Source organism: Vipera berus (assembly GCF_964194415.1).
Source record: "Vipera berus genome assembly, chromosome: 2".
NCBI classification, from domain to species: domain Eukaryota; kingdom Metazoa; phylum Chordata; class Lepidosauria; order Squamata; family Viperidae; genus Vipera; species Vipera berus.
Window position 1 is genome coordinate 266,926,816 of NC_138203.1, and position 25,423 is coordinate 266,952,238.

General features: G+C 43.5%; 3 protein-coding genes across 10 annotated transcripts in view; 2 read left to right on the forward strand and 1 right to left on the reverse strand.

Moving 5' to 3' along the window:
* VARS2 (valyl-tRNA synthetase 2, mitochondrial) overlaps positions 1-332 on the reverse strand; it is a 40,473-nt gene extending 40,141 nt beyond the window's left edge. For all 4 annotated transcript variants that reach the window (XM_081320059.1, XM_081320058.1, XM_081320057.1 and 1 more), the window contains exons 1-2: positions 282-332; positions 1-47 (exon numbers count right to left, since the gene is read on the reverse strand). The gene's annotated coding sequence lies outside the window, so the exon portion shown is untranslated. The remainder of the gene's footprint in view (positions 48-281) is intronic.
* LOC308663573 (cholinesterase-like) overlaps positions 1-25,423 on the forward strand; it is a gene marked incomplete at its 5' end in the record, with an annotated part of 476,398 nt that overhangs the window by 425,123 nt on the left and 25,852 nt on the right. The window lies entirely within an intron of this gene.
* On the forward strand, positions 1,439-21,196 carry GTF2H4 (general transcription factor IIH subunit 4). 5 transcript variants are annotated; one of them, XM_081320145.1, is made up of 15 exons: positions 1,444-1,503; positions 3,858-4,092; positions 5,085-5,259; positions 6,567-6,671; positions 7,265-7,396; positions 8,456-8,552; positions 10,573-10,661; positions 12,658-12,769; positions 12,872-12,940; positions 15,290-15,373; positions 15,594-15,726; positions 16,593-16,723; positions 16,845-16,892; positions 18,213-18,291; positions 20,405-21,196. In XM_081320145.1, the coding sequence occupies exons 3-15, from the start codon at positions 5,126-5,128 to the stop codon at positions 20,575-20,577; spliced, it is 1,386 nt and encodes a 461-aa protein (XP_081176271.1). In that variant the 5' UTR covers positions 1,444-1,503; positions 3,858-4,092; positions 5,085-5,125; the 3' UTR covers positions 20,578-21,196. The 5 variants fall into 5 exon arrangements, with proteins under 5 accessions (XP_081176269.1, XP_081176273.1, XP_081176272.1 ...); XM_081320143.1 differs by lacking the exon at positions 3,858-4,092 and having other exon boundaries at positions 1,439-1,503; XM_081320147.1 differs by lacking the exon at positions 3,858-4,092 and having other exon boundaries at positions 1,439-1,503; positions 12,917-12,940.

A 25,423-nucleotide genomic window follows, 5' to 3' on the forward strand; every position in this document is an offset into this window, starting at 1 on the left:
CTCTAAAGTGTCAAGTCTTCGAGGATGTCCAGATCAGGAAACAGACCCTACAAGAATAGAAAAACTAAAAACTTTATTGAGAGTTAGGGGGGAATCAGCCTAATACTGTTTCCTTTCCCAGGAATTAAGGCAGATTTATGTCCGTTTTGATTTTGCAATGACCTCCAATAGCTCCCTCAAGGCCATCCCCATGGCTCCATCAATAGAAAATACACCCTGTATTACCTCTTTGTACAAACACTTAAAAAAAATATGGAGGATTTTGTCAAGGTAAAAATCACCTTTGTAGAGGGCGACGGACCGTGCTTCAGAGAATGCATGATGTGCATGCAGGAAGGCAAGAAAAACACGACGCATAATCTTACTAAATACCTTTTACTTACAAAAATATAAAAACTAAATATATATTATACAGAGCTAGCTGGGCTACAACCTAACGTAACAGACAGTAACAGCAAAAGTGAAAAAAGCAATACAGATAACAACCCAGAACTTTCTCTAGACATGCGCACTAAACAGACTGAAACCATAACATAGCTAGTCATATGGGATTCACTATGGTTACCAGATAAGTTATCACAACAGGTGCAGAGAGCAGGGGAAAATGTACAGTTAGAAATGAACTTTCTGACGAACAAAAAAAAACGTGCAGTGACAGATTTCAAATTAACTTTTGTTTCTATGGGTTAATTGATATTGACTGTATTTAAACTTAAAATTGACATATTTGCTGCTACTCCTCCTCCTCAGGATTGTTTGATCAGATTGTAATATTGTATTATTTTCCGTTTTGATTTTGCAGATCCCTGAGAGAGTGTAGAGGACCTCCAGAGGTCCTCGGATCACACTTTCTGAAACACTGTTCTGAGACAATCGTTTTAGGTGAATATTCATATTTATAAATACACACACACAATCTGCTATTCCCTTTTGAATAAGCAACGAAGAGAGCAGAAAAGGAGTAAAAATGGTACTAACAAAAAAAACCCAAGCACAGGGTTCGGATTAGGGTTTTGGTTAGGGATTAGATTAGGTATAAAAAACTGGGCGGGATTCCAAATCCCAGACGCCTTAGCAAACGTAGCCAGGGTTGGTGGAGTCGGAGCACATCTGGAAAACATACGTTATTAAGAAAACTCACACATTCCCCCTCGCCCTCAGCACTAGATTCTTATGATTCCCAGCACCGAGTTCGCACGCCTCACGCTTTTACGAGTCCTGCTTTCTTTCCTAACCCGCCCCCTCCCCGCAACATACACACACACACCTCCTTCCCCTAATCTAGATCTCCCCCAAACCACGACCCGGGACCCATTCAAAACCAGCCTTACCTCTTTGCAACCCGGGCCTTTTTCCGCGCTCCCGACATGCAACTCAGACAGGAAAAGGGGCCGACGCCGAGAGGTGGAGTGTGCCGATCGCTTCCTGCTCGCCGGGAGGGCCGGCTGGCGTGGAGCTGCCGCCGCGGTTCTTCTCCTCGTGCCCGACCCGCTCCGGTTGAAGGTGAGACCTTTGGATCGGAACATGCAAGCGCCCTGCAGCAGCCGGGCTGGAGAAACCGGAGGAGCCGCGCTGCCTTGGCGCGGGGTTTGGGGAGGGGCGGGTTGGCGTGTTGAAAGCGCCAACCCCGTCTAAGACTAAAGCGCTGGAGGGGCTTCTCCCGCCCTGGGCTTCATTCCCGGGGTCTCCGGAGAAGCAGCGTGAGAAAGTGTAGGGAAATCTGGAAGCCGTGTGGATTTCTTGACTGGGTTGGTAGATCGCTCCGATCCTGGGAAATTCCGAGCAGTGTTAGATCCCCGCTGCAGCACTCCCATTGAAAAAGCAAGCAGACAAAAGATACGTGATCCCCAAATTACGCCAAGTGGGCGCGGTATTTGAGGGGATGCCACAAAGAAGAGGGGGGTCAAATTACTCTTCCGAGGGCAGGACAAGAAACCAGGATTGGAAACTGATCAAAGAGAGAAGCAACCTGGAATGAAGGAGAAACTTCCTGACCGCGAGGACAATCAACCAGTGGAACGGCTGGCCTTCAGAAATCATGGGCGCTCCATCACTGGAGGTTTTTAAGATGAGTCTAGACAGTCACTTGTCTGAGATGGGATAGGTCAGGGGTAGGCAACCTTGGCTCTTTTATGACTCGTGGACTTCAACTCCCAGAATTCCTGAGCCAGCATAGCTCAGGAGTTAAAGTCCAGGAGTCATAAAAGAGCCAAGGTTGCCTACCCCTGGTATAGGTTTTCCTGCTTGAGCAGGGGGCTGGACTAGAAGACCTCCAAGGTTCCTTCCAGCTCTATTCTGTTCTAATTAGCAGCAATACATATAGAGACTTTTCCCCACCGGAAGTCTCTATCCCACCTCTGTCTATTGCGTACATATGCATGTATAGTATGTATGTACTGTACATATATGTACAGTATGTATGTATCTTTTCTGTTTCTATTATTTCTACTGTCATGATTCCTGTCATGATGATAGCAGCATTAACATCTACATTGTCTTTCTATCCTTATCTATTTCTGCCTATTGTTTAACGTCTGTCTCTGTCTCTGGCTAAATAGAGATCTAATCATGTATTCTGTTTGTGTCATCCATTCATGCCTAAATCCATGTATCTTAAAAGGTTTATATAGCTTCTGATGAGGGACGTGGTGGCTCAGTGGGTTAGGACACTGAGCTTGTTGATTGGCAGTTTGGCGGATCGAATCCCGAGTGCCGCGTAACAGAGTAAGCGCCTGTTACTTGTCCCAGCTTCTGCCCACCTAGCAGTTCGAAAGCACGTAAAAATGCAAGTAGAAAAATAGGGACCACTACGGTGGGAAGGTAACAGCGTTCCATGCCCCTTTGGCGTCCAGTCATACCGGCCACATGACCACGGAGACGTCCTCAGACAAGCGCTGGCTCTTCGGCTTTGAAACGGAGATGAGCACCGGCCCCTAGAGTCAGAAACGACTAGCACGCATGTGCTGGGGAACCTTTACCTTTACCTTATAGCTTCTGATATTGTAACCACAACCCTTAATTAGGAACAAATTAACCTATCCATTCCTCCGTTATGGCTGTATCGAGTGGAGCATGGTGCAAAAAGAATTATATTAAGAAATTAGGAAAGTGGTATTATTCAAGAGGCGAAGAAAGGGTTGTGATCGGTCTGTTTTGGAAAAGGCAATATTTTTTACTAATCAAAGGATGCAGCAGTATGTGTTTCTGCAGTTATTCTGTGATATCTTATAATATTTTCTATTGTTCAGCTTATATTAGCAAATTTATTGGTAATCCAGTGGCTATTGATAAGTATATTAATTAGAGGGGTTTTTTTCTTTTCTTTTCCTTCTTAATTTGTATTTTAGTTCATTTGATTTTTTTTGTAATTTTCTTTTTAAAGATGAAGCATTGCTTTTTTTACAATAAATAAATAAAAGTTAGTCTATCAAGTCCCGAAGACACGCCAAGAGTCAGGTTTTGATAGCTTTTCAAAGACACAGGAGCATGGGGCTATTCTGGCATTAATTTTTTACAGAGCATTAGATCAGTGTTTTTTCAATCTCAGCAACTTTAAGATGTGTGGGTTTCTATTCTCAGAATTTCACAACCTGTTGATGTCTACACAAAATGCCGAGTTTGGAAAACACTCAGCAAGACCATCTCCAAGCTATTGAACTGATAAGTCATGGGTGATTTGGTGACATCTAGAGTCATGGCATTTAGAACAGGAAAATCTGCAAACAGATCCTTCATTCTGGTTCTCTTCTTGAGAGGGGAAAAAAACAACCAGAAATTGGTAGGAATCTGTTGCATGCAAATCGTAGCTTGTGTTTCCTAGACTTCCTCTTTTAAAATTAAAATTTTTCTCCTCATAGGTTGAAGGTTTCACTTGCCATATTGCATCTGGAAGCAGGACCACCAGAAGAATACTCAGGCAGCAATACATTTGCTGTTTATTGGGGCATTTTCCTTAGAATTAGCCTAGAAAAAAGTTAAGTCTCCAGACGTTGCAAATGGATTCCCTCTTATTAATACTGTGTCAAATTTCCCGTATAGGTGGTCTTTAACATGCAACCATAATCAGGACCAGAATTTCCACTGCTATGCAAGGTAGTTGTTATATGAGTTGTTTCCAATTTTATGGCCTTTTTGCCATGGTTGTTAAGTGAATCACTGCAGTTGTTAAATGGATCATGTGATTGTTAAGCAGCTCTGACTTCCCTCATTGATTTTGCTTATCAGAAGTTGGCTGAAAAAGGTTTGCAAATGATGATCGCATGATCCAAGGATCCTGCAACCGTCACAAATACATGCTGCTTGCAAACCGCCTAAATTTTAATCACATGACCATGAGGATGCTACAGTGGTTATCATTGTGTCAAGAATGAAACTTTGGCAGCTACATGCCTCTTCGTGTCAACTTGCCATTAGAGTAAGGGGGGGAAGTGTTGCTTTAGAACGGGTTAGATGGAGAAATAAAACCTCTACAATCCAACTGAAGACCGTGAGAGCATGAAACCTTTCCAAGGACACTGCAGCAGGTGTGAAGAGGAAGCAGATGGTTCTTATAACAAAGTGAAATTGTTCACATGGACTACATGAGAGGGTGGGGGTTTGTCCGGAGAAATTATTGTTTAATTTTATGAACTGGTGTCTGGGAGCCTCAGAGTTAGTTTTGCTTTGACATTACCATTCTGTGTATTTAATAAACAGTAAGATTTTTGGAAATGGATTGAACCTGGAGTTTTATTTGGATAATAATAATAAAGTTGGAAGGGACCTTGGAGGTCATCTAGTAGTCCAACCCCCTGCTCAGGTAGGAAACCCTATACCATTTCAGACAAATTATCAAGCCGAATATTGACACACTGTGAGGACCAGTCGAAATCACATTTTTCCCTACCGTTGTAACTTCAAATGGTTGCAACCTGAGAACAGGTGATCCTAAATATTATACCACAGATTCCTGGGTGCGTGTTTTGATTCACAGACTTTCCTGAAAAGTGTGGTTTTGTGCTTATCCCACTGCCAGTTCCATTCACAGTGAGCATACTGTGTTACTGAATTCACCAGATGTTTTTTTTTCCTTCCAACTATCACAGCCTCTGCAAAAAAAATGTCCCGGTGATGAAGGGCAGCTGTCATGACGGAGTCAGTGATGAAACTCCAGAGAGTGCAGCTGAAATGCAAAAACCTTCACGAATACCTGCGAGGTCTCAGCCCTGGGATTTTGGATCGGCTGTATAATCACCCTGCCACTTGTCTTGCTGTACTTCGGTAAGGGAGAATCTCGTCTGCCCTCAACTGTTAGAATTTTGGCCAGCTGGGGATCATATTGGAGATAAAAATCCAAGTGCATTCATATCTATTGGAAGCCACATTTCCTAGGCCAGGGGTAGGCAACCTCGGCTCTTTTATGACTCATGGACTTCAACTCCCAGAATTCCTGAGCCAGGAATTCTGGGAGTTGAAGTCCATGAGTCATAAAAGAGCTGAGGATGCCTACCCCTGTCCTAGGCCCTTGGTGGCGAACCTATGGCACGCGTGCCACAGGTGGCACGCAGAGCCCTCTCTGTGAGCACGCGCACCGTTGCCCAAGTCCTAGGCCTTCAGCTGGGTTTTATAAACCCTTTTTGCTTTAGGCTTCCATCGCCATGGGCAAAAAAAAAAGGTTCAATCAATCAATTTCAACTTCTCGTGGGGGAAAAAGAAGATCTTGCAAAGTTGGAATTGATTGATTGAACTTTTTAGTCCCACCCAGTCTGCCGTTACCACCGCAGCCACGCCCACCCAATTGGCCACACCCACCCAGCACCCGACAATACATAAGTGGGTTTTGGGTTGCAGTTTGGGCACTCGGTCTCTAAAAGGTTCGCCATCACTGTCCTAGGCAATAACTTGCTCCTGGTTCCTAATGTTGGACCCGGTTTTTTTTGCCAAATAGGCTGTCAGACCTGCCACCACTTAAACCTCTAAATGGAAACGATCCTTGGCTCCATTTGTTGAGAAAAGTAGTTTTATTAGAAGCCAAGCGCATTGCAGTAATGCGTAGCCAGAACTGAGAATCGTATGCCAAAATCATTAAGTTCAACTTTTCCCCTCCCTTAGCTACTTCCCATTGTCTGCCCTCGCCCACATACAGACACAAGTAGTCAGGTTCAGTCAGGATGTTTTCGGAACAACCAGTCCAAGCTCAAGATGGTATGCAGCTGGTATGCCGGGTGACCTTGAAGCAGCCTCTCAAAGAGATACAGCATTTACTTTCATTTTCCCCCTTGCCTTGCCCCCTCCCCTTACTTCATGGCAGTCTGTCACTATAGCCCAGGGGTGTCAAACTGCCGGCCCACGGGCCAGATGCGTCATCAGGAAACCGCGCCCACCCCATTGCAGGCAAGGGAGACAAAGCTCCGACACGTCGCACAACGTCACGTGACGTCGCAAGTTTGACATGTCTGCTCTAGCCGAAGCGCAAGCAAGCATTAAGGTGGAAGCTGACACAGACTTTGGCAGACCTTGCCTGGCTATGAAAAAAACAAAACAAAAAGCTTGTTTGTGACACTGACCTTGCATTCTTCTCTTCTCAGGGAGCTGCCTGGGTTAGCCAAAAATTATGTGATGCGGATGCTTTTTCTGGAACAGCCTCTTCGTCAGGCAGCCATGGCCCTGTGGGTGAAGAAGGAATATGTCAAGTAAGTTTGTAGCTCAAGCTCTGCTTGTCTAGCAAAGGTTGTTGTTGTTGTTGTTTTTTTAAAAAAGATTATTCCTCAAAATGAACATTGTAAGATTAAATGTATACTTTGCATTGAGATATTCCGTAAGTAGCAACATGGCTGGCTGGTATAAATGAAGCTCGTGTTCATTTTCATTTATTTAATAAACTTGTTCACCGCCTCATTTACGATGACAACTCGAGACATTTAACGTTAGGATTAAAATAAGGGGGGGGAAACCCTCAAAAGCCACAACAGTAGCAACATACTAATACAAGAGAATATTTGTAAGCCAGGGTTGACCTGTGGAGTCCTTGGTGTTCTCTGAGCTTGGTTGCTTTCTTGCAGACGTTTCATTACCCAACTAGGTAATATCATCAGTGCTAGAGAGGAGTGGGATTTTCTGTCTGTTTCTATACCATCACTTGACCTGTCAGTGTCGCTGGGAGTGTTGTTTTCTTCTTGGTAGTTCCTTGATTAAGGAGCTACCGTAATTACTCTTGGTTGTCTTAATCTTAACTACCATAATCAAGGAACTACACTTCCCAAATTCATGATGGGCTCTGTTTCAGGGAACAAGAGGAGAGCTCTGATATCCTGCTGGGACTGCGCCTTTGGCACACACAGCTGCTTCCAGGGGGCCTCGAAGGGATTGTCTTGAACCCCATCTTCAAGGAAAATCTGCGCATTGCTCTCTTGGGAGGGTGAGTGAAGGCCGTCCAGAGTCTTAATGTTGGAGAGTGAAGGCAGAGGCTCGTAGAAATTACTGCACTGATGAAGATGGAGATGGTTTCAGACCTCCAAAAGAGGTGTATTTTGGGACCCTCCCACTTCACAGATGGGGAACAAACTAGCTACCATTGGGTCAGATGTCTATGGAGATTCTCAGTCCTCCGGGTCATGGTTGTCCCGAAGGTGCATTTCCAAAAGGCAATTGGACTTTCTTGGTTTACTTACTTGAAAGCATTTTGCTTCTCATCCAAGGCGAGCTGAACTGAAGAAGCTTGGATGAGAAGCAAAATGTTTTCAAGGAAAGTAGAAAGTTCCAGTTGCCTTTCAAGACAAGCACCTTTGGGATAAATGGGCCAAATGCAAACGCTGGTCAAATTTGTTGCTTCTTTTTATACGATCCAGCAAAAGGGCTCAAACATTATGCTTTGGAAAGATTTGCCTTGCTGCTGTGCGTACATATGGTTTTCACGGTCACTTTAAGCCATAGCGTAGCATGAACGTTCATGCTAGCACACGCATTTTATTTATATTTCACTCAACCCAAAGATCCTAGGTGGTGTAGAAAGAAAATGGTGTAAGATGCATCTAGCAACAATATATAATTAAAGCAGGATTAAACTATAACTAAAGAAGAGGTAACAGAAATGATCACAACCTAACAGCGATTGGGATTTGCACACTGTGTGTTCCCTATTGCTTCCTCGTGGCCATGGACAGCAGAACAAACCACTAAAATCAATGTAATCTGAGGGAATCTTCAAAGCATGCAGCATTATTGGGCTGTGTAGTACAGAATATTTTGAAGAGCTTCCACCAAAAATATTTGGTGGTCAAGCCCTACCATTCCTTCAGAAATCAGGGAAGGAGTTAACTTTTGCACCCGGTGTCTACAAAAGACCCATTGTGATCTAGACAAAGAATCCTTACAAATACTCTTGTGTAGTGGATGAGGGCATTGGTAGTGCTATCCTACTTTCTCATAGCCTATAAATAATAATGGAGTTTCTTGCTTCTCAATTCTGTGTCCGCAGAGGTAAAGCCTGGTCTGATGATACTAGCCAACTGGGCCCAGATAAGCATGCCCGAGATGTCCCCTCTTTGGATAAGTATGCAGAAGAAAGGTGGGAGGTGAGCATTTTGCCTTATCTTAGTAGCCTGACTCATTATGGGATGCATTACAGGTAGTCCTTGACTTACAGCCTTAAAACCTATAAACCTTTTGTTTGATGACTGTTCAGAATTACTGTCGCACCTGCCCCAGCGTGGCCTTTTAGGAAAGAAAGACTCTTGACTCCATTCATAGTGAAAAGTATAAAATGGTAAAGGTAAAGGTTCCCCCGCACATGCGTGCTAGTCATTTCCGACTCTAGGGGCCGGTGCTCATCTCCGTTTCAAAGCCGAAGAGCCAGCGCTTGTCCGAGGATGTCTCCGTGGTCATGTGGCCGGTATGACTAGATGCCAAAGGCGCACAGAACGCTGTTACCTTCCAACCGTAGTGGTCCCTATTTTTCTACTTGCATTTTTATGTGCTTTCGAACTGCTAGGTTGGCAGAAGCTGGGACGAGTAACAGGTGCTCACTCTGTTACATGGCACTCGGGATTCGACCTGCCAAACTGCCGACCTTCTGATCGACAAGCTCAGCGTCCTAACCCAGCGTCCATGAGTCATAAAAGAGCCAAGGTTGCCTATCCCTGCCCTAGGGTCGTATGGTTTCCAAGAAGAAGAGTGAATGGGGAGAAGCCAGATTTCCTTAACAACTTAGCTGTAGTGATATGCTTAATAACTATGGCAAAAAGGTCATAAAATTGGGCATGACTCACTTAACCATCTTGCTTAGCAATAGTGATTCTGATCCCAATTGTGGTCATAAGTCAAGGACTGCCTTAAAAAGGCTGACTTTGTTGCAGTGCTCTCCTACCACTTACCAGTAAAGTCAACCAATCCTGCTGTTTTCTCTCCTTCCTTGCCTGGGTCTAGTTCAAAAGCCTTCCTTTTTGGGAAAATAGCAGATTAATCATGCAGAAAGATCTTCTGATATGCTTTGGTTAACATTGTTCTTAGCACTTCAAATTTTCTTGGAACCCGAGAATTTAAAATGGTGTGTTTCCTTCTATGGAGGATTAAGCTCCTGTTTGAATTCACTCATGATGAAACACCATCGCGTTTCCTTTTCACCAGGGGATCCATGTTTCTCTCTCAATTCCGTACTAGCTCTACCTTTACCTTATGTCAGACATGTCAAACTCGTGACAACACGTGACGTTGCGAGACGTATCAGGACTATTTTGCCATTGCCGGCAGTGGGGTGGGCGTGGCTTCTGGATCACGCGTCCGGCCCACGGGCTGGCAGTTTGACACCCCTGCCTTATGTGGTCTGTATGGTCTTTTAGTAGCATTTGCAGTGGCCTATTACTTCATAATTTCAACTGAGAGTAGTTGCCATTAGAAACCACGATCCCTCAATTGGGTCTGCCCTAGAATTCTGCCCATCAAAGAAATAACACACGATAATGATAAGTAGAGTTACAACCATTCGTAGAATCTCTTCTGACTGGGTGGCCTTTGCATATAATCATGATCATAATATTAAAGTTGGAAGGGACCTTGGAGGTCATCTAGTCCAACCCCCTGCTCAGGCAGGAAACCCTATACCATTTCAGACAACTGGAGCATTCACAGCTTCTGGAGGCAAGTTGTTCCACTGGTTAATTGTTCTAACTGTCAGGACTAAGGGGGTTTTAATTATTTAATTTTAATTTAATTTTAATTTAATTTTAATTTAATTTTAATTTGTTTAATTGTGGGCTAGTCTTATTTAATTCTATTTTAAAGTGTACTTATTTGTATTGTTTTAACTCGCCCTGTAAACCGCCCTGAGTCCTTCGGGAATAGGGCGGTATATAAAATCAATAAAATAAATAAAATAAATAAATAAGTTTCTCCTTAGTTCTAGGTTGCTTCTCTCTTTGATGATGATGATGATGATGACGATTTATGATGATGATGATTTATGATGATGATGATGATGATGATGATGATGATTACTGTGCATAAGCACACAATGAACTGACTTTACCAAACACCATTGTGAACATAGTTCCACAGACATCACAGTTTTCTTCTCTTTCTCTGCTCTGTCCCATTTAGGTCATCCTGCATTTCATGGTAGGCTCTCCTAGTGCAGCGGTCAGTCAGGACCTGGCTCAGCTGCTGATTGAAGCTGGCCTGATGAAGAGGTAAGTGTCACAGAGAGAGACAGACATGCAAATCAACCCCTTCCCAAAGTATCTCTTCCAGCCTTAAAAAAAAGCCCAGTGTCTGTTTTAAGAACAGTTGAGAATCCTCAGATTCGACATTAGGAGAAAAGGACCTCTGTGCAGAAAGACAGGGGTTGTATTCAGACAATGTGTTTACCCTCTGATCACGATGTACTGCAGAAGTTTTCAAACTATGGGTTAAACACCTTCCTAGGGAGAGGTTTTGAGCAACTGAGGAGTAGGCATCATTTGTTTTAGAATCCTGGTCAAGCTTGTCTAGATCAAGGGTCTCCAAACTTGGCAACCTTAAGATCTGTAGATTTCAAGTCAGCCATAAATTTGGAGACCCCTGGTCTATATAAAGTGAGGAGACTGGTATTTTGCATGCAGAGAGCAAGAATCCTTGAAACATTTAGATTTTAAAAAATTTTAAATGTCAGATTTAAAAATTGGTATATTTATTTCTCGCCCAGCCAGATTTCCAATCATTCCTTTTTTCCCCAACAGCCATTGTAGAAGGTTATAGTACTACAGAAACGGAGTGTACACAAATATTGACTACATTCAGGGTGGGGGTGTTTGGACAACATAAGGTAAAGGTAAAGGTTCCCCCACACATGCGTGCTAGTCGTTTCCGACTCTAGGGGCCAGTGCTCATCTCCGTTTCAAAGCCGAAGAGCCAGAACTTGTCCAGGGACGTCTCCGTGGTCATGTGGCCGGCATGACTAGACGCCAAAGGCGCACGGAATGCTGTTACCTTCCCACCGTAGTGGTCCCTATTTTTCTACTTGCATTTTTATGTGCTTTCGAACTGCTAGGTTGGCAGAAGCTGGGACGAGTAACAGGCGCTCACTCTGCTACACGGCACTCGGGATTCGACCCGCCAAACTGCCGACCTTCTGATCGACAAGCTCAGCGTCCTATCCCACTGAGCCACCGCTTCCCTTTTGGACAACATACTGAGTCATAAATTCATTGCCCAGGTTAACTTTGCACACACTCATAGGCTTATGTAGGGTGAGGCAATTGGTGTGTTACAATGCCATAACTCATAACCCTGAGAACAAGGGATGGTGAAACTCCTACAAAGGACTGGGTGGCTGGCACCAGGGAAAGATGGGAGGCACAGCAATTAGTACACACACACACACACACACACACACACACACACACACCAGTGGAATGGATGGAAACTAATCAAGGAGGGACCCAAACTAGAAATAAGAAGAAATTTCCCAACAGTTGGAACAATTAATCAGTGGATTGGCTGATCAGTAAGCACCCTCCAGAAGCTGTGAATGCTCCAACACTGGAGGTTTTCAAGAAGAGCTTGCACAACCATTTGTCTAAAATGTTCTAGGGTCTTCTGCTTGAGCAGGGGGTTGGACTAGAAGACCTCCAAGGTCCTTATTTTGCTAGGCATGAACACTCAGGATAGTGGCAGGATACATAGCATATCAGGCCCCTGTAGCATCAGGGAACAGTAGCCACCATCACCGTGAACCATGTGCAAATTGGGTGAAAGGTAAAGGTTCCCCCACACATGCGTGCTAGTCGTTTCCGACTCTAGGGGCCGGTGCTCGTCTCCGTTTCAAAGCCGAAGAGCCAGCGCTTGTCCGAGGACGTCTCCGTGGTCATGTGGCCGGCATGACTAGATGCCAAAGGCGCACGGAACACTGTTACCTTCCCACCGTAGTGGTCCCTATTTTTTTACTTGCATTTTTTATGTGCTTTCGAACTGCTAGGTTGGCAGAAAAGGGACGCAGTGGCTCAGTGGGTTAGGACGCTGAGCTTGTCGATCAGAAAGTCGGCAGTTTGGCGGGTCGAATCCCGAGTGCCGCGTAACAGAGTGAGCGCCTGTTACTCGTCCCAGCTTCTGCCAACCTAGCAAATTGGGTACAACTTTGCAAAACCAAGAATGAATTTTTCTTTTCTGGATTTTTTTTTCTTGAGTTACTCTTGTTCTTCTTCCCAGTAGTGAGCCTGGGGAACCTCCCTGCATCACATCCTCTGGCTTCCAGTTCCTGTTGCTGGATACATCATCACAGCTGTGGTACTTCATGCTCCAGTATCTCCAGTCAGCAGAGGTGAATAGAAACAGTCGCATCTCAGCTCTGGTTATTCTACCCCTTTCTTGTTTCTGCTTCTAATTCCCTTCCCCCCCCCCTTTTTTTTGCATCACTCTACAGACCAGGGGCATGGACTTGGTGGAGATTCTTTCCTTTCTCTTTCAGCTCAGCTTCTCCACACTTGGCAAGGTGAGAAGGGTAGAAGAAGGAACTTCTCTCTTATCTACATTATGAGCAACATTCGTTGGTGAGAAGTTGGGTTATATATTAAGTCAATAAATTGAGTAGAGTAACTATTGCCAATATGGTGTTCTGCAGAAGTTTAGGACACTCTATAAAAGGAAGAAAAAAGATATAGGAAGAGATAAGTCCCATAATTGGACCATCTAAGAACAGCACCAGCTTGGGATAATCTCTCCATTCATTCCACCTGTATTGTTTACATTATCACACCTTTGTTAGCTGCGAAGTCGTATCCAACCCATCGTGACCCCATGGACAACGTTCCTCCAGGGCTTCCTGTCCTATGCCATCTTCTGGAGTCCATTTAAGCTCACGCCTACTGCTTCAGTGACTCCATCCAGCCACCTCATTCTCTGTCGTCCCCTTCTTCTCTTGCCCTCAACCTTTCACAGCATTAGGCTCTTCTCCAGTGAGTCCTTCCTTCTCATTAGGTGGCCAAAGTATTTGAGTTTCAACTTCAGGATCTGGCTTTCTAAAGAGCAGTCAGGGTTGATCGCCTTCCAGTCCAAGGGACTCACAGGAGTCTTCTCCAGCACCATAGTTCAAAGGCCTCAATTCTTTGGCGCTCAGCCCTTATGGTCCAACTTTCACAGCCATACATTGCAACTGGGAAGACCACCTTTATTGTTACACCTTTATTGTCATTTTTTAACATGAATCTCTGATTCATTTATACGTGTCCCTCTGATCATTTTGCTGACCTTTTCCATAACCTAGTACAGGGGTAGGCAACCTTGGCTCTTTTATGACTCGTGGACTTCAACTCCCAGAATTCCTGAGCCAGCCGGCTCAAGAATTCTGGGAGTTGAAGTCCACGAGTCATAAAAGAGCCAAGGTTGCCTAACCCTGTCCTTGTAGAATATGAAATATTTCAATTGCAACTGCATCATTGCTACCTATGGAGGCTTCGTAGCCCCTCGCAGTGCCTTCATAATGTCTTGGGGGCAGAGGACTTCCCTTTCCATTGATCAAGCTCTTTCCAGTGACTTTCAAGAGACCATTTTTTACAACTTTTCATGTCAACGAAACCACTTGTGTTTCTTATCTATTTATCAGTGATGGGTAAAGTCCTCCATAGGACAGAAGAATAGGGTTAATTTTGAATATGAGGATTGGCGGTCTCCATTTGTAGTAGCTTAAAGGTAAAGGTAAAGGTTCCCCCGCACTCGCGTGCTAGTCGTTTCCGACTCTAGGGGCCGGTGCTCATCTCCATTTCAAAGCCGAAGAGCCAGCGCTTGTCCGAGGACGTCTCTGTGGTCATGTGGCCGGCATGACTAGACGCCAAAGGCGCACGGAACGCTGTTACCTTCCCACCGTAGTGGTCCCTATTTTTCTACTTGCATTTTTACGTGCTTTCGAACTGCTAGGTTGGCAGAAGCTGGGACGAGTAACAGGCGCTCACTCTGTTACGCAGCACTCGGGATTCGACCCACCAAACTGCCGACCTTCTGATCGACAAGCTCAGCATCCTAACCCACTGAGCCACCGCGTCCCTAGCTGTAGTAGCTTAAGTAGACTTAAAAGACTTGGTGTCAAGTCCCTGCTTGGTCACCAAAGCACTGGAACACTTTGAGCCAGTCACTGAAGCTTAGACTGAGCCGTATACTACAGTGTTTTTGCTGCATGGGTAACCTTAGAAGAAATTCCCTTGTTAGGCAAAAGCTTAAGGAGAAAAATTTGGAAATGAATTTAGTGATGAAGAAAGCAGAGGTTGTGAATATAATAGAAAATCTGGCTTTGCTAATCATCATGAATGAAAGGACTGCTGTGCACCAGGTGGGTTCATGAAACTAATCCTATAGCTGCAATTAGGGGTAACTGCTCCTTGAATTAACCCTAAAGCTTCACGTCTAGATTATATTGCATTACTAAGCTAAACAATAATCTTTGAGGGGTGCAGCTGAAAGGCACAGGGTCTTGCAAGCGTAGAACCTAGAAAATTGGAACAAGTGGCTGAAAATAGGCATTTATTCAGTGCAAAAATAGTGCATTTGCTAAATGCTCAGTTTAAATTATGCCATTACAAGCATATCTTAATTGCTCAGAAAACAAAGCTTGACTGATGTCTGCCCAGACATGTATTGGCTTGTATGCATTCGTCCTTTAATAAGTGCAACCTCAGTAGATGACTCTTAACAGATAAATCAGCAAAAGAATTCTTGCAATGCCTCCCAATGTGATCTGGCTGATTATTCATAACAATTTATCTACTGGTCCTTAAGCACTAATTGATCAAGGTGTTCGTGCAATGTACTTGCCTGTGAACAAATTATTTTCCAATTTCTTTGTTTTCAGGATTATTCTGTAGAAGGAATGAGTGATTCTCTTCTGAATTTCCTTCAGCATCTCCGGGAATTTGGCCTGGTGTTTCAAAGAAAGGTATAAAACAGTAGAGGGATTATATGAGGAGTTGAACCAAAGTTTTAAAAAAGACAAATTGCTTTTTTTTATATTAGATATGAGAGCATTTAGGAATTTCCTCAAGAATCTGGAGTTTGTGAACTGAGATTGTAGATGTTTTCTTCTGAAAGATGTACTGTTAGGCAGCTCTGAACTTGCCAGAAACTTGTTACTAATGTCTTTCCTTCTTTCTTTACAGAGAAAATCCAGGCGTTACTATCCCACCCGCTTAGCTATTAATCTTTCCTCCGGCATCTCAGGTACCACCGTGGACACCCATAATCAAGGCTTCATCGTGGTGGAGACAAACTACAGGATCTATGCATACACAGGTCTGAAACCACACTGATTTTCATCCTTCATAGGCTCATCCCTCTTCTAATTCAGAACTGGGAATCAGTGCTTCCAACCCATTTTTTTAAAAAATTCTCTTGGCTATATAACATAGGGCCGAGCTTTTGCTTTACTGATTGGGGGAAAAGAGTATTTAGCCACAATCACTTTCTTCATGTGACATAGGACAATATTTCTTAAATTGTCTGCTATCCTGATATAATTCAACTTCTGAAAGAAAGTGTGGGGACCACTCCATTAAATATACTCCATTAAATACATTAAACGGGAGATTCCATTATTTTAAAATACTTACTTTCCTTCCCTCTGTTTTAAAAGGCATCTTTTAGATTAAACTTTGAACCAAAAGATGTAATCCAAAATTAAGTATTAATTTGCCCCCTTCAGCAGGGGGGAAGGGCAATACTGGCTGAGGAATTCTGGGGGTTATAGCCCAGGGCTCTTCAAACTTGGCCCTTCCTTTTACAATTATGGACTTCAACTCCCAGAATTCCTCAGCTACCATGCCTGGCTGAGGAATTCTGGGAGTTGAAGCCCACCAGTCATAAAAGGGCCAGGTTTGAACAGCCCTGGTATAGCCCATATGTTAAAATGGCCCAAATTGAGAAACACTGACTATTTAAAGGACACCAGACTGGGGAAGGCTGCTTGTCTATTATAAAGCAGTGTTTCTGAATCTCAGCCATTTTAAGGTGTGTGGACTTCAACTCCCAGAGTTCCTCAGCCAAGACACATTGGTGGGGAATTCTGGGGTTTTTTTTAGTCCGCACACCTTAAAAGTGGCTGAGCTTGAGAAACCATGTCTTAAAATGTTACATTTCCCTCTCTCTGTGCTTGCTTCCAGATTCAGAACTACAGATTGCACTAATTGCCCTCTTCTCCGAGATGCTGTATCGCTTCCCTAACTTGGTGGTGGCTCAGGTCACCCGAGAGAGCACACAGCAGGCCATTGCCAATGGCATCACGGCCGATCAGGTGGGGATATGTTTAAAGGGACGTTGGAGTTCTGCTCTGCTTTTCTCAGCTGGTTGGGTGGGGACTAATGACAGAGTCCCAAGTAAAACATGCCTATGTTCATAATCCTCTTTTGCTACAGATCATTCATTTCCTACGGACAAGAGCTCATGCTGTGATGCTAAAACAGGTGAGGAAATGACTACAGGAGGTGAAGGAACCCAGTGGATTACAACATTGGAGAAAAATGTTGCTCTTTGTAATAGTTTACATAATGATGATGATGATGATGATGTTGAAAGGGACCTTGGAGGTCATCTAGTCCAACCCCCTGCTCAGGCAGGAAACCCTATCATTTCAGACAAATGGCTGTCCAAAAAACTTCCAGTGTTGGAGCATTCACAGTTTCTGGAGGCAGGTTGTTCCACTGGTTAATTGTTCTGACTGTCAGGAAGTTTCTCCTCAGTTCTAGGTTGCTTCTCTCCTTGATTAGTTTCCGTCCGTTGCTTCTTGTCCTGCCTTCAGGTGCTTGGGAGAATAGCTTGACTCCCTCTTCTTTGTGGCAGCCCCTGAGATATTGGAACAGCTATCATGTCACCCCTCACCCTTCTCTTCATTAAACTACATATACCCAATTCCAGCAACCGTTCCCTATATGTTTTAGCCTCCAGTCCCCCAATGTCTCCCAATATCTTAAAAGTTTTCAAGGCTGTGAAGCCCTGCTTTAATTATTATACCAAGCTGGCTTTTTTGTAGCAAAGAACCTCCTGTTTATTTATTTAGATTTAAAGGAGATGTGAAAAAGTCAGAAGAATTAGGAAATCTGGGATGTCAGGAGAAATATTATGGGAGGGATCAATAGGCACCCTGGTTAATTGTTCTGACTGTCAGGAAGTTTCTCCTCAGTTCTAGGTTGCCTCTCTTCTTGATTAGTTTCCGTCTGTTGCTTCTTGTCCTGCTTTCAGGCGCTTTGGAGAATAGCTTGGCTCTCTCTTCTTTGTGGCAGCCCCTGAGTTATTGGAACATGGCTATCCTGTCACCCCTCGTCCTTCTCTTCATTAAACTAGACATACCCAATTCCAGCAACCGTTCCCTATGTGTTTTAGCCCCCGGTCCCCTGATCATCTCCGTTGCTGTTCTCTGCACTCTTTCTAAGTTTCTACTTTAATAAAGCTGGTGCAATATTTATGCTAACACAGCACCCAAGCATCTCAAATGGCATCCCTGGAACCACAGAATTAATTTTCTAAAAATATATTGGTCTTGTGTCAGTTAAAAAGTTGAAAGTTACTGGCACCTGAAAATGAAGTCATGCATCAAGGAAGGTTGCTAAGCCTCCTGTTGTTTAACCCTGATCCAAGATAGGAAATATGGATCAAAAGGTTGGGGAAAGCAGGGGTTGGTCAACTCTAGAGAAAATTGCAGTGGGGAGATCGTTGTTTTTTTTCCCCCTGTTCTTTAGCAAATAGGTATTTTTCTGTCTGTAACTTTTCCACTCTCCTCCCCACAGACCCCTGTGCTGCCCCCCACAATCACAGATCAGATCCGGCTATGGGAGCTGGAACGGGACAGACTGCGCTTTTCTGAGGGTGAGCATCTCCGAGAGATGGGAGAGGGGGTCAGGAGAGGAAGCGATAACCATGAGAAGAATCTAATACAGAGGTCCCCAACCTTTTGGACACCAAAGACCGGTTCCGTGGAGAGAGGTTTTTCCGCAGGCCGGAGAGGGTGTGGTTTTGTGTGCTGCCTGCATCTCGCAGATGAGGTTTTGTTTGTTTGTGCGGACCGGTTGCAGGCATGCCACGGACTGGGACCGGTCCACGGACCGGGATTTGGGGACCCCTGACCTAATAGGATGTCAAACTAGGTCAATTATAGTTTTGCATGTTCCTCAGCCTGGTCTCTTCTCCAAATGTGCTGAACTCCAGTGTTGCCATTAGCTGGACATGAATCTTACAGACGTAGTCCTCGACTTATGACCGCAACTGAGACCAGAATTTCCATTGCTAAGCAAGGTGGTTATTAAGTGAGTTGCACTCGATTTTATGACCTGATTTGCTCCAGTGTTTAAGGCAAATCACTATGGTTGTTAAGTGAATCATATGGTCATTAAGCAAATGCATTGTTGGAAGCCTGCTGGGAAGCTTGCGAATGGAGATCATGTAAACATGAAATGCTGCAACTTCATAAATACATGCTGGTTGCCAGGCGCCTGAATTTTATTTATTTATTTATTTATTTATTTATTTATTTATTTATTTATTTATTTATTTATTTATTTATTTATTTTTGGGACTTATATGCCACCCTATCTCCCGAAGGACTCAGGGCGGCTAACAACAATAAAAAACAACAATACAAAAATTAAAAAAGAATTAAATAACAGCCCCAAAATAAATTAACTACACAGTTAAAATTAAAACATATTTAAAAACCCATCATCAATCCAGGTCAGCCTGATGGAAGAAAAAAGTTTTGAGGTCGCGGCGAAAGGACCGGAGGTCCGGGGCCATCCGAAGCTCAAGGGGGAGTTGGTTCCAAAGGGCTGGTGCTCCCACAGAGAAGGCCCTCCCCCTGGGGGTCGCCAGCCGACATTGTCTGGCTGACGGCACCCTGAGGAGGCCCTCTTTGTGTGAGCGCACTGGGCGATGGGAAGTCGTCCCCAGTAGCAGACGGTCCTGCAAATATCCCGGGCCTAAGCCATGTAGGGCTTTAAAGGTAAGTACCAGCACCTTAAATCTCGCCCGGAAGACAACTGGTAGCCAATGCAGCTCACGCAGGAGGGGTGTAATATGGGAGTATCGGGATGCTCCCATCACTACCCGCGCGGCCGCATTCTGCACCAGCTGAAGCCTCCGGGTGGTCTTCAAGGGCAGCCCCATGTAGAGAGCATTGCAGTAATCTATCCAAGAGGTAACGAGTGCATGAGTGACCGTACATAGGGCATCTCGGTGCAGATAGGGGCGCAACTGGCGCACCAGGCGAACCTGGGCAAATGCCCCCCTGGCCACGATTCCAATATGATCTTCAAAACTGAGTCGTGAGTCCAGGAGGACGCCTAAATTGTGCGCCCTATCAACAGGAGGCAACACCTCTCCTCCCATAACCAAAGATGGAACCTCTTGGACAAGTCGAGATGCCGGTACGTAGAGCCACTCAGTCTTGGCCGGGTTGAGCTGGAGCCTGTTCTTCCCCATCCAAATCCATACTGCTTTTGATCATGTGACCGTGGGGATGCCAGGACGGCGATAAGTGTAAGGACCAGTCCTTTTCTAAGTGATGCTGTAACTTCAAATGGTTACTAAACGAATGGTTATAAATCAAGAACTACCTGTATATCAGAGAGGCACCAGGTTTGGCCATTGACCCCAGTTCTTGCTCACCTTCATCTCTGCTTTCTTTAGTTTTTCTCAACCTTAGTAACTTTAAGATGTATGGATTTCAACTCCAGGCTGTGGAATTCTGGGAATTGAAATCCACACATCTCAATTTTGCCAAAGTCAAAATATACTACCTTAGCCTCGTAGACTTCCTGGTCCGAGTTTGGATCTCATTCTTTGCATATTTCTTCCATCTTTATTCCTCTTTTACCACATATTGCTGCCCCTTTTCTCTTTTCCACACTAATCTCTTCCTACTTTCCCAGCAACTTCTCCTTGAATGGCTTCCTGTTCATCTTTTTTCCCCCACTCTTTCCCCCAGGTGTCCTGTACAACCAGTTCTTATCCCAGGTGGACTTTGAGCTGCTCCGTGACCATGCCAAGGAACTTGGGGTCCTCATTTTTGAGAACCCAGCCAAGCGTCTCATGGTGGTGACTCCTGCCGGCCATTCAGACGTCAAACGCTTCTGGAAGCGTCAGAAACACAGTTCCTGAAGACATGGCTTGCACTCCACGTTCTTCTGAATAGGTTTGTTGGAAAGTGGACCAAACAAAAAGGCAGGAATATCTCTCCGCCCATTACTTTGAATGGATACAAGATGTAGAGAGAAGGAGAACGGGGATGCCTGCCTTATTATCCCTTTCCAGCCAAAAAGAGATTTGGAACTTAACAAAAAAGAAACAAGAAGAAAGAAAAAAGGTCATTGGTTCAGTTTAAGTGTCACCTTTCATCAACTCTCTCTGGCAGGAATGACACCCTAACTGGGATACCACTGGCATGAAATAGGGTAGAAGTCCAATAAAATGCTTTGGGAAAATAGAAATAGCAGGGGCAAAGCCATCTCATTAAAGTAAAAGGAACCACTTGAGTCCAATGAGTTGTTGATGCAAAGTTACTAAAACTGAAGGGGTGCGTAATTAGCAGTTCCCTGCATGGTGAATACTGAATCTTCAAGGTGCAAGGGAGTTGTAGTATCAGACTGTCTACAACCTGGCCTCATCCAACTATTTAGACCCTTGCTACTATCCTCCTGAGACCTATCTGGGGAATGACAGAAATTGGAGCCCACTACATCTAGAGTGCAACTCATTGAAGAAGGATGGATATATATATATATATATATATATATATATATATATATATATATATATATATATATATATATATATATATATATATATATATATATATATATATATATATATATATATATATATATATATATATATATATATATATATATATATATATATTTAAAAAGCGTTAAGCAATTACCATTTTTATTCTTTAAATGGCTTGACCCTCTCAGCTCAACGGGTGCAGAAAGAAGAGACAGTATTTCATTTTAGTTTTATAGAAACTGCTAATGCGTAGCTTAAATTCAGTCTGCCTCGTTCTAATAAGACATGTGTTTTTATAAGTGTAATTCAAGGTGGTTTTTTTCTATCCGTGTGTGAATGAAGATAGATCTCTATGCAGAAGCTGGGTTTACACATTGCATTAACCCATATTGTGATTAGTTTGGCCCTAACGTGATGTGTTCAGCACACCAAATCACCCTATTTTGATCTGGTGATGTGCCCAATCTGATATCAAGGGAATATCATATTCCATCATGGGGTTGCCATTTGTTTTTTAAAACCAGTGCCAAATATTCAGATGTAACTCCAGCCTGAAGATGCTGTGATTTCACATGTTCCTGTTCTGCCTGGAAGGCAGACCACTGTTGAAGTTAAGCAGATAATCTGTTCACCAATCTGTCCTATGTTGATGAACTTGCTGAATCCTGTATGCATATTTAAAGCCTCTGTTCAGATGGACAGATCAGTCAGCAGGTTTCTCATTCCACCTTTTATCTGAAATTCAGATATTGAATTAAAACTAGCTGAGGAGTTGTGGGAATATCTTCAGGTTTTTATTCTTCACCCTAAATTTGGCATCTCCAAACATTGCAGAGGATGCGCTGTATTTTATACGCGGGAAACGCTGCTAAGAGGCTTATGGGTGGTTGTAAAGAGGAAGTGGGAATCTTTTATGTAAATAATGATTTACATAATGATTTTTTTAAAAAATAAACTATCTTAATTGTATTCCTGTACTCAGAGGTTTTGTTATTGTAAAGTAAATAGGGCTAGCAAATGGGGACACAGATTGTTGGGGCTGGTAGAGGACAGGAAGGCCTGGAGCAGACATGTCAAACACAAGGCCCTGGGTGAGTGTGTGAGTGAGTGACCATAAGCTAAACCTGAGAGCACACTTGTGTAAACAGGAGCAAGACCAGAAATCAGGTGAGTGTGGCCCATTGTGGAAAGTCACAACATTACAACATAAAAGCCCCCAGCCGTCTCTAATTTGATCAGTGGTGGTTCATGAACTTAGGCCTTGCTAGGTATTTACTTCTGTGCAAAACACTGCAGCTCACTACTGTCTACGTTGCATTGCACATAGTATTGCTACCTGTGTAGCAGCAGAATAAAATATATAATCTCAAAGGTGTGTTTCTTTGCTAGTAAACCCCATGTACTGTTCTAGTGTTTCCCTACATCTGAATTATTGACACTAGGCCTATTGTCTTGCTCTGTGTAAGGTGGCCCTCAGTTAAATTAGGATCACAATTTCTGTTGCTAAGCAATGTAGTCATAAAGCATGATGTCACGCTACTGCCCCACTTAGTGACAGCAGTTTTAGAACTTCCCAGTTGCCATTATTAAATTAATACTGAGCCATCAAGTGAGGATGTCAGGTGGTTATGTTGTGGTAACCACTTTAGTTACCTCCCAGCTGCTTCCTTGTTGACCTTGCTTGTAGGAAGCTGGCGAAGAACGCCATAAACGGCAACCACCTGTTTGTGGCATGCTGTGATATAATAGTTAGCCATGGCACTGAGCACCCAGATTGTGACACTGTGAATATGGCCGGAACCTCAAGGACATCATCACCACTCATTCAGTGCTATCATGAGTTCAAATGGCTGCTGAATCATTGGGTCATTCAGTGAGGACTACCTGTAATGTTATAATGCAATCGTTCATTTGGGGAATAAGATAAAATTAATGGGAAGGAAATAAGGACATTTGTGCTGTGAAATTTCACAGAATTCGATTTCTCAAGTCTTTCTCCACGTGTCTTATGGCTGCAAAGCAAGAAGGATGTGTCATGATTCCCTGTGGCTACCCCTCAACACCTTTCTTGATGCTAACAAATGCTCTTTTACAAATCTCAAAGCCACCAGCACAATTCAAGGTTCTAGTCCTACATGTTTCTTTTCACTTTCGCTGCTACTTCCCCAAATCTCCTGGATAATCTTCCATTCCTTTTGTTTCCTGAACTCAGAAATCCAGATGACGCTGGCTTGCAACCACAATTTGCAAGTCCCCTCAGAGCTGGGTCCTTTTGGCTTCATTCTTCTTAGTTAAATGTCTATGGAGATTCTCAGTCATCCACGTCATGGTTGTCGCAAAGGTGCTTTTTCCAAAAGGCAATTGGACTTTCTTGGTTTTTTTCTTTGAAAATGTTTCTTTTCTCATCCAAGAAACTTCTTCGGTTCTAACTAACTGGCAGGGAATGGAAGGATTTATATTCTTTGTAGTTATCTGGTTGTTAGTACTCTTGAGCATCACTGAGGCCATTTGGGGGCTTAGTCTATATCCTCAAACACCTGAATTAAAGTGCAAATGGGTGTGGAACCTTCTTGGGATTGCTGAAAGGACTGTATCGTAAAGAAGGAGATATCCCTCCCCCTCTGTTGCAAACCTGCACAAGAATCATTTCACAAATGCATGGCACAACTCAGGAGAACAAACTCACCAGGACAGGATTCAGCAATCCACGTGCATCTGAAAGACAAAGGTCACTCTTTTAAAGACAGCAAAGTCCACATTCTGGACAGAGAGGGCCACTGCTTTGAAAGAGGTGCCAAATTAAATAGCCTTCCCCCAACAGGATTGTCTTTTGCACAGTAGGTAGAAGTTGTTTATGTATTCATTGATGGCCGATTTCTCACAATGCCAGACTTCCAGAAATTCCCAAAATTTTTGGACTTGGCTTGGTCTATGATGGTCACAGTTTCCCAGTTGAAATTTTGGTAAGCCTGTCCATAATTTCTGAAATTAAAGAGTTTTCATAATGTCCTGTGACTAGCACTCTGACAAATTGGCCACTTTTCTGCAAGAAAACAACCAAGGTCAGAGAGCACCAAGGACTCCTCATTTCAACCCTTAGCTACAAGTCTTGTCCTTTAAAGTAGAATAAATTGCGCCAGATCACTTGTAGTATCTCAACTGAGAAAGCTGGGTGGATTTGCTCGATGATCCATTGGCTTCTTTTTCTGGCTGACCACGGTAGTCTCAGGAGTCTTCTCCAAAATAAAGTTCAAAGGTATCAATAAGAATATTCCTTATTCTTCCTATAAGGAAAAGGTAAAGGTTCCCCTGCACATGTGTGCTAGTCGTTTCCAACTCTAGGGGACGGTGCTCATCTCCGTTTCAAAGCCAAAGAGCCAGCGCTTGTCCGGGGACGTCTTCGTGGTCATGTGGCCAGCATGACTAGATGCCAAAGGCGTACAGAACGCTGTTACCTTCCCACCGTAGTGGTCCCTATTTTTCTACTTGCATTTTTACATGCTTTCGAACTGCTAGGTTGGCAGAAGCTGGGACGAGTAACAGGCGCTCACCCTGTTACGCGGCACTCGGGATTTGACCCGCCAAACTGACGAACCTTCTGATCGACAAGCTCAGCATCCTAACCCACTGAGCCACTGCGTCCCTTATTATTATTATTATTATTATTATTATTATTATTATTATTATTATTATTATTATTATTATTATTATTATTATTATTATTATTATTATTATTATTATTATTATTATTATTATTATTATTTATTATTATTATTATTATTATTATTATTATTATTATTATTATTATTAATTATTCCTATCCTGCTTCTTAAAAATCCAACTTTTGCTTCCATAGGGTGTCACAGGGAGTACCATAGTCTAACACCGATCAGCCAAACACACAAGATTGCTGATGTAGAGGGTTCATAAGGATCAATGTACTGCCATTGACCCGGCTAATGGCAAACATTGCTATCATGGGGGGAGATCCAACTTGTAGGGTGCCACCTTCTCTCACCAGTAAGACAACATTTCTTTGCTGAAGATATATTACAAACTGGAGCCTCAGACGTCCTTGGGCTGGGGGAGGCCTGAGGATGGCCAGGCCATGGGGTCTAAATGGGGAGCCCTGCTCTATGGATTATCTCCACACCTGAGTTGAGGTCTGCTCCCACCCTTTGACCTTCTGGAAAGGCATCAAACCCTGTAAATTATTTTA

Bases quoted from the DNA above. Each gene is read 5' to 3' on its own strand.
- GTF2H4 (XM_081320143.1), top strand. From the start codon at position 5,126: ATGACGGAGTCAGTGATGAAACTCCAGAGAGTGCAGCTGAAATGCAAA. The intron at 12,770-12,871 runs GTGAATAGAAAC...ATCACTCTACAG, and splicing joins AGTATCTCCAGTCAGCAGAG to ACCAGGGGCATGGACTTGGT. The intron at 15,727-16,592 runs GTCTGAAACCAC...GCTTGCTTCCAG, and splicing joins CAGGATCTATGCATACACAG to ATTCAGAACTACAGATTGCA.